At 35.6% G+C, this 9,093-nt stretch overlaps 1 protein-coding gene across 1 annotated transcript in view; it reads left to right on the top strand.

Annotated features, from left to right (window-relative positions):
* Positions 1-917: 917 nt before the first annotated feature.
* Positions 918-9,093, top strand: part of mertka (c-mer proto-oncogene tyrosine kinase a) — a 44,898-nt gene continuing 36,722 nt past the window's right edge. The window contains exons 1-4 of the mRNA XM_039671718.2: positions 918-1,199; positions 2,800-3,157; positions 6,212-6,312; positions 6,399-6,569. Of these exons, the coding sequence (XP_039527652.2) occupies positions 1,109-1,199; positions 2,800-3,157; positions 6,212-6,312; positions 6,399-6,569 (721 nt within the window). The 5' untranslated portion in view covers positions 918-1,108. The remainder of the gene's footprint in view (positions 1,200-2,799; positions 3,158-6,211; positions 6,313-6,398; positions 6,570-9,093) is intronic.

The raw sequence follows: 9,093 nt of genomic DNA, 5'->3' as shown, positions 1-9,093 counted from the left end.
ATTAAAATGTATTTTTCAACAATTAGCCATTAAAAATAAGCACGGAAATATTAATTATAAAATATTAATAAAAAGTAAAAATAAGTAGTGTGCGGCTGAATAAAGAATATGTGAAATAAAGCAAATGAAAGATGAGAGATTAAATTAAATAAAAATGTTAAGTAATAAAAATATATAACAAAACATAGAAGGGGCATTGACAAACAAAGCTTAAAAAAAACCTTTCAAATGTAATCCATATTTTTGAGTCATGAACAATGTTTAAACAAGTTTCAGTTGTTAAATAATATTTCAAAATGTTTACATTAATTTTTTGACTGGTTTTATACAGTATCAGACCTACAACCAAATAGTTGAATGTAAATACTGTTGTTGTACCACCTGACATGGGAAGTGTAACAAAAGTTTTTCAATTATCTCAACAGCTTTAAAACTCCTGATATTTATTAAATATGTTTATATAAAAGGTTTCAAACCTAAAATGGTTATGATGCCATAGTAGGCTATTTAGTTTTAATTTTTTTAATTAAGAGACCATTTTAAATTTGTTTGTTTGGACAGTTGCATCACCTGACATTTAGGGGAGCTAAGATAACAAAACATAAAAAAAAAAACCATAACAAAACATAAAATAAAATGTATTATTGAATGAAGCAAGGCTACAAAAAATGAATTCGTTTTATACTAAAATGAATTATAGAATAACTAAATATGTTTTATAGAATAAAGTGATATGTCATGAATTTATCAAATAAGTTTGAAATAAGAAAGTATTGTTATAAGGAAATAACGCACTTGGACAAAAAAAATTATGCGGTTCATCAATATGTCATAAAACAAAACAACACGGGTAGTGAATTTCGTCAGGAGCGCGCATACATACCAACCTGCTGGTGACGTCACGCGACGGACCGCGCTCCTCCAGCGAGAGCGCGCGTGGTAGTGGAGTCTGCTGCGTTCGTCACGGCCAAACACACACACATTCCTTCGTGTGTTAAATGACCCCGAGAAAGCAGAAAAGAAGATGTTATTTGCTCTGCACATACTCTGCCTCGAGTGGATATTCGCCTGACACATTTATACTTGAGGAACGAGAAAAGGAACCGTTATGGTGTTTATTTTAGGCAAAAGTTTCTCAGCGATGTCGCGCTTTTTGACTCTACTGCTCGTCGGATTGTTTTCACAGTCAGTGACAACTGGTAAGATGTGTGTTTACCTTTAAGTTACTGTTTTCTCTTTGTGCACACTTTAAAAGCAACTGAAGCAAAAACCTTAAAAAGTTTATTGTTCAGAACTAAAGCAAGGTCTTGTTAACTTTTGCATGTGCTGAGATTTGTCTTGCGCGGTTTAAAATGGCATTTTGCTTTGTTTGTGTCATATGGTATCGATGTATGCGCAGGAACTTTAAGTGGAATCATGTTGTTAACACAAAAAATGCTTTTATACATAAAAAAAGAGAAAAACTTTAGTTTTTAAAAACGTATGTGCTTTGCAAAATACTGTGTTATTTCAGCCCACAATTCACTTTTAGAGGATTACACTGCTAAAATAAGTTTCATAACTAGAAACTAAACAGGTTAAGAAAGATCTGTTATTGTGTTTAGTTCATGTGGTCAAAAAGATAAGATTTTACTGAAGCACTGGTGTAATTTGTTTTACAGTACAGTATCACGTTAAATCAAAAGTTTATTATATTAATAAGTTTGATAAACTGACAAAAATATTATGATTCATAAATAAACTTAGTGACAGAACATTATATCCCAGCAAAATGTTTGATTTTTATATTATGTGGAAATCTATATTCACTAAAAAAAATACATTTTTCCTGCTGGATTATGTATCTGAAATCTCATCAGTGCTCTCTGGGATTGTGGGAAACCTTATATAAGACTTGGAATTTTCTATAAAACCTGGATCTGTTTATAATATCTTTTAATAAACAAGTGCAAGTGGAAGGGTGGAAGTACTTAGTGTGAACGTGTTTTCATTCCATTCTAGCTCTTGTTAACTTATATAAACAAAATTTATTTCTATCACTAAATCATTGATCAACACCTGATCATTTAACTGTGCATACGAAGTACGAAATCTTTTTTATCTAGTTTAATGAATCCATTTGTAGTATATAAAAGGCTCTCTCAATAAGAGCTGCGTATGCTTCCTTTGATAACAAATGCTTTAGAGAAAGAATTTCCTTTTGCTCCTAGAGAACAGGATACTGGTTTTCCACTGCATTTCTGAAGCAATGCCAAAGCTGAGTCACAAACCTAAATAACAAGGATTTCCCTTACTGAAAAGCAGTGCGGCTGAACCATGGCATACCATATAGCGAGGAACTCAATGATCATGTGTTTGTAGAGGTGTAACGAAAACCTACATATCACGATACGATATTATTGCAATACTCCAATGCATATGATAAAAGAGTGCTGGTGGGCAACGATTAATCACGATTAATCGTATCCAAAATAAAAGTTTGTGTTTGCATAATACATGTGTATGTACTGCGTAATTATTTTTTTATATATAAAGACACACACATGCATGTATATATTTAAGAAAATTTGTTATTTATATATAATATAAATTATGCATGAATATACATACAAAATATACATGCACATATTTCTTAAATGCACTATTATGTTAAATATTAAATACATAGATTCCTAGATTAATTGCAGACTTTAGATGCAGCGCACCAGGCCCTTATTTGTACATGTAGTTTAACATGTAAATGTGGTAAAACATCTTGACCGGCATGATATTGACGAAAACTCTGATGTCCTCAAACAGTTGCCAGTTGGAAACATCCCCTTACTGTCGTCCATCACGGAGGTTCACCGCATTGGGTGAGACAGGGCCGTTCTTTCCGTCCAACGCAGGCAACGGAGCCGCTGATTGTCCCGGGACGAGCCTCCGGTGTACATCTCTCACAGGAGGAGATCCAGAAGCTGCGCTTCAAACCCACCGTGGGCAAAATCCAGCGCTCGGAGGGGACAGAGGTCACGTTTAACTGCTCCATAGACGTCAATGATGTGAGCCAGGCCCAGGACCTGAATATCCTGTGGTTTAGGAACGGGAAGGAAATCCCGGATGGCATGCAGACGCATATCTACATACAACGGACTTACATCTTACAGTCCACTATAAGGTGAGAGGACGTAAAACAGCCATTCAATTGTGACCAATTCATAGTTTTCATGTGACGTCACACCATTATAGGCCATTTCAAGGACGTAAACATTAAAAAATGTGTTGGATTGCTACTGCGCATGTGTGTTTCTGCCATTTTTAAATCTCAGATCTGCCAAAACAAGCTCTAGTGTAGCGAAAAGGCAACAGTTGAGGTATCTCCAAAAACTGGAATAACCGGACCCTTTAAATAAGACTTTGATGCGTAAACTTTATATTGCTAATTGCTTAGTATCCAGCTTTCTCGCTTCACTTCTGCAATCCAGCCGCGTTCTCGGAAATCTAAACATTTTCATTTGCAAAAGAAGGTTCGCTTCAGCCTATTGGGCAACAAGGACCTAATTTTTATTTTGATATTTTTAAATATCAGGATTAAATACAAATTTCAAGCGCATCCTGCCATTGTTTTGAATGCGTTCGACAACTAAACCGACGAATAGCCGTCGAAATGGTCTAGAAACGCCCATCTGGAGGGCAAAACAAGCCTTTCCACCATCGCATGCCTGTCATTTTTACCAGGTTTGTTGTAAGACGGTGATATTAAAAGACCAAATTCAATATACACCTTAATGATTATGCATACTTTGCACAGGCAAGCAAATGAACAAACGAATGTTTCTCGTTTAGTATTTTTCCATCAAAAACCATTATAGAAAACTCATATTCTTGGCTCATCTTCTCATCTGCATATAGCATGCATCATCAAAAAGGTGTAAACTGAATTTGATCTTTTAATATTACTTTTTTTTAGTACATTAAGACACTTTAAAGGTGGGTTGCACTTTAAGGCGTCGGTTCACCCTCCATCTATGCTGCTCGATCAGCCCTTTAATTCTAGTCTTTCTGCGTAGTTAATCTGTGTTTATAGGAATAGTTCACTTTGAAATTATTTTTTGATATGTTTTAGCTTACCTCAAGGGCATCCAATATGTAGGTGTCAGTGATGCGCGGGTTGATCCGAAATGAGCGGGTGCCTGCGGTCACCCGCGGTTACCCGCAGTTACGGGTCATCCAAAAATGTTTTTAATGATATTCGGGTCGCGGTCGGTCGGGTCGTTTGAAAAAAGATGCCAATTAAACATTTGTATATAGTACTAGACACAATTTTTGATGAAATATACAGCCCTACACATTATTGGCTGAATAACTGGCACGAAGATAACACACAAGCTCAGTCTAAACAGTTCTCGGTTCTTTATTAGTGATTTGAGAACCGCTGTCCCTGTGCGTTCGGTATACGCAGTATCTATGCGCAGTATCAGCTGCTCGTGTTCATCACTTCTCTCAACAGTGGCACTAACATGTCTCGGTTCAGTGAACTGTTGGAGTTACTGGAGTAAAATATAATTCTGGATATTGATTTATTTCGATTCGGAGGCGACTGTCAGGCATGTCTGAAAGTGAGTAACTTTAGTAACTTGTGGATCAGCACTGACGCAAGACGCAAACTGTTTCGAACGATTCAGTTCGAGTGTACTGGTTCGACCGGTTCACTAAAAAGAACCGGTTCAAAAGAACGATTCGTTCACGAACCGGCCATGTCTATGATCACTACAGTCTGCAGAGAGATGGAGGCGGCAAGAGAAAAGGTGAAGACTGGGGAGTGGAAGCTGCGCAAATACACAAATAGAAAGAGTAAAAGTGTGGGAGACATTTGCTGAAATAATGAAAGATGATGACCAAAGTGCTGGCTTTGCCTTTGTTATGTGTAGGCCTGCGTCTTCTTACGATGCTGTGTTGTTACACGTCTATGGCCCAATAACGCTCCGATGAGCATTTACTACTTTTAAAAAATGCGGCCAGGAAGCGGGTCGGGTGCAATATTTTTTTACTTTTTTTTGCGGTCCGAGTTGCGGGCGGGTAGCTGAAAACGTCGGTCGGTTGCGGTTTGTTTATACATTGACCCGCGCATCACTGGTAGGTGTCTTTGTTTCCGCAGTATTTTCAATTTTGATATTTTTAGGTCAAACCGTTCTTGTCTGTCAGTCATATAATGGAGGTCTAAAAGAGCATGCACAGAGAAGTCCAAATTAAACATGATTTAATGACTCGTAAATGTAAGTACACATCGATGGCCTAAGACACGAAACGAGCGGTTTGTGTGAGAAAACGAACAGTATTTATATCGTTTTTAGTACCTCTTGTAACCACAGCCACGTCCAAGTGATCTGAGGGCGCTGATGCTTTGTGGCTGTGGTTTATATTTTTTTAATAAAAAATGTAACTCCATTTTTTTAAAATAAAATTTAATGCAAATAACACAAATAAATCTTACAATTTTTTCTACTCTTCTACTGTAATATTATTTGAATGTTGCATTGGTTATACTCGTCTGCTTAATTAATAAATGTAAATGAAGTCTAATTTAAGGATGCACCGACATGACAATTTTGGCCGATACCGATAATTCTTTATATTTGAAAGCCGATAACCGATATATTGGCCGATAAATCTAAATCCAAATTTTTTGAGAGCCTGATTATAAAAAGTATACTCATTAAAAGCCAAGATACAAACACAATTATGATGTTCTTATATTAATGTTGTGTAGCCGATATGACAGACTTGCGCTGCATATTTTGCACTTTAACTGGATTTTCCTTTTTTAAAGTGAATTCAATCGTATTTCAAGCAATTTAAAAGCATTATGTTGAACAGTGCGCATTTAAAGTGTCTCAGCTGAAGAAAATAATACGTTATTTATCGGCTAAATGTTCTTGTTGGGCCGATAACGATAACATTAAAAATGATCATATATCGGCTGATACCGATAATGTGGCCGATATATCGTGCATCCCTAGTCTAATTGCTTGTTTAATTTCAGTATTATTATGCATGCCATGTTGCAATTGCTACTGTATTAAGTTGCATCAGCCTATGCATAAAATATCAGCCAACTTTCTCTTTGAAAAACTACTAAGGATAAAAGTTCATGCTACACTGTTTTGTGACTCTAAAGCTGTAAAATCAAATCTTTATTTGTTTATTTATTCTGTTTGACATCATCTTTCAGCCTTAAAAGTGTCCAGAGAGCAGATGCTGGAGAATATCACTGCAGGCTTAGTGTCAGTAACAAGATCATTGAGTCAAATCCCATCATTTTAGAAGTGGAAGGTGAGTAAACCTTCAACCCAGCACACAAACATTTGCTTATTATGCATTTTAGACCGTTGATGTTTTCCACTTTAACTCCCATCCAGGCCTGCCGACCTTCACTATACAGCCGAGTGACGTGAACATCACGAGAAACACTTCCTTCAGGTTGACCTGTGAGGCGGTCGGTCCCCCGAACCCTGTAATCATTAAGTGGCTTCAAAATGGCACGAGATTTGTGGAAAGCAACGAGTCCTCCAGCTCCATCACTGTGAAAGGTGAGAACGTTGGCTTCTTGTATGGTGTTTTTAATCTCCCGTTTCTTTAGCATCCTCACACTCATAGCCTACTAGCCGAGACTCTTCTTTTTGTGTGTAGATGTGACGTAATGATGCAAAGACATGCTCGAATCTCCCGCGGAAATCCTCCAGTACCACTGGAATTAAAAACATTATTACAAGCTTACCGCTTTGAATCGAGCTACGGCAAGCAGAGAGTTTTGAACACTGGCTGGTTATGTACTTGCTCAAATTTATTTTGGGATAATTTTTAACCCAAAAAAAGTTACGGACTGCAGCTTTAAAATGTTATCAGTATATAGTTTCAGGGAAGACTTTTGAAGTGAAACCTAGCAGAAAAAAAACCCTCTGAAATCTGAAAGAATGGAAGATTTTGTTTAGGTTACGGTAACAGATTTGCTGTCTACATTATTATATTTGTGGTAAAAGGTCCACCACAAGGTTGTACGTCCCTAAGCGCCTGTTGACATTGAATGACTCTTCAGTACGCTGTGTTACAGCTGACAGAAAACATGACAAACTGTTCCTCTGGTCAATCAGGACATCCTTATTACAGGAAAACAGTAGTCGCCCAAACTTCGAACAACAGGAAACAATAGAAACCAAACTTAAATTTCCAGTGCTGAGGGAAGATTAAAGCGTGTTGTTGGGGCCAAAAAATAAAAAGTCACTCTAAGGGCCAGTAAAAAAAAAATCAGTACGATTTTAAGCATTTTTAAGTGTTAATAAATTGCTTTGTGCACAAAAAATGCAGGATATTAATATTATAGTTTTTTTTCAGTTTTAATTTTAGTTGGTTTAATAATTTTTATGGAATTTTGTCATTTTTATTTTATTTTTTTATTTTTTATTTTTATTATTATTATTATTATTTTATTTATTTTTTAATTTTTTTTCTATGTATTTAAATATTTTTTATATTTCTATCTATTTTTTTCTATTTTTAATCATTTTTTTATATATATTTTTATTTGGCTTTCCTTTATTTTAGTCAAGTCAAGTCACATTTATATAGGGCTTTTTACAATAGATTGTTTCAAAGCAGCTTTACAGATATAACAGAAAAATAATGCAACAAAGTTGGTTTCCAGAAGAAAATAGCGTCACAGTCCAGCTTAAGTAAGTTCAGTAATGTTTCATTTTTGTTGTAAAAAATTTAGTTAATATATATATATATATATATATATCTGTAGAAAACAGTGATGTCATCGTCCAGCTCAGTTCAGTCCTCATATAATGCTGTCAATGCAGGCAGATCAATAATATTGTTGAATATTAAATTAAACTTATACTTAGTACACAACTTATTTCAGTTAGTTCCTAAAGCAATACTTTTCATCTTAAGTTTTTCATTTATTATGTATACTTTATATTTCAGTTTTATTTCAATGAATGGAAGCTCTTTTTAATAGTTTTTGTTTTCATTAACAATAACATCACTGCACTTATTTCTGTAGAAATGCACAGCATAGAGAACCTGAACTCTACAAAAACTCAAAAAACCTCTTAAATCATATTTATTGCCTATATAGACTTCTGATTGTAATTTCTAGTTTTCCTCTAAAGTAATCTGTTGCACATTCTGAGCAGGGTCATGTCTCCCCTCGAAGCACCCGGGCTGAGATCATCTGGCACATATCGTTTTCCACCGTTATGGAAAATGTGCTCATAATAACAGAGATTGTGAAACATCCCTGAGTTTGCAGCAACCTGCTGAAGCTGGCTCGTTAGTTTTGTATCTGCTCATAATTCTGTGGATCTGGAAACATCAGTCGTGATAAAGCTGATATTTAGATGTGAACTTTGACATGCTAAATCACTTCTGTGTTTTTACTGTTTGGACAGAGGGATAAAATCTACTGATGACACAGTTTTACACTGGTAATTGAGCAGTCAGATTACACTGATGAGAACCACATGACTTTAAACTGTGGGTCATTTTCTTTTTTGATCATATCAAGTGGTAAAATTGAATCTCTTTCAGTTTTGATTGAGTCACTTGATTGATGAAATGGAAACTATTTTATAAATGTGTACTATTGATCTTATTGTGAATGATTCATCCGTGCATGTGTCTCTAAATTAGGGTGACGAGACGTCCCGAAATATAACCGGCACAGTCCCGAAATCTACTGTAAGCTGTTGTCCCGAAAATTATACTAAAGCAAAATCTTGAGTAGTTATTGGCAGGACTGTGTGGAAAGAAATACTCGGCCTAATGTCTGATGTCGGGTTACACAAAGGCAAAGCAAATCATCTACACAATTATTTAGTTTTGATGTGAAAGAAATCTTTCAAGTCCACTTTTACTGTCCCTTTCCAAACAGTTAAAATGACATAAAATGCATACTCTGATTGATTATACTCAAAATGCAAATTTTATACAGCTTATTGTAAGCGACCAGCGTTCAGTCTCAGCTCGAGGTTCAGGATTATTTGTTCATTAATTACCTAGTCGACATTGAATCGACTTTCATCACCTAAATGTCATCTTAAAATATTA

The sequence above is a fragment of the Pimephales promelas genome, chromosome 11, assembly GCF_988280905.1.
Source record: "Pimephales promelas chromosome 11, fPimPro1.hap1.1, whole genome shotgun sequence".
NCBI lineage: Eukaryota > Metazoa > Chordata > Actinopteri > Cypriniformes > Leuciscidae > Pimephales > Pimephales promelas.
Note: the sequence above shows the minus strand (reverse complement) of the source record. Positions and strands in the feature narration are given on the sequence as shown.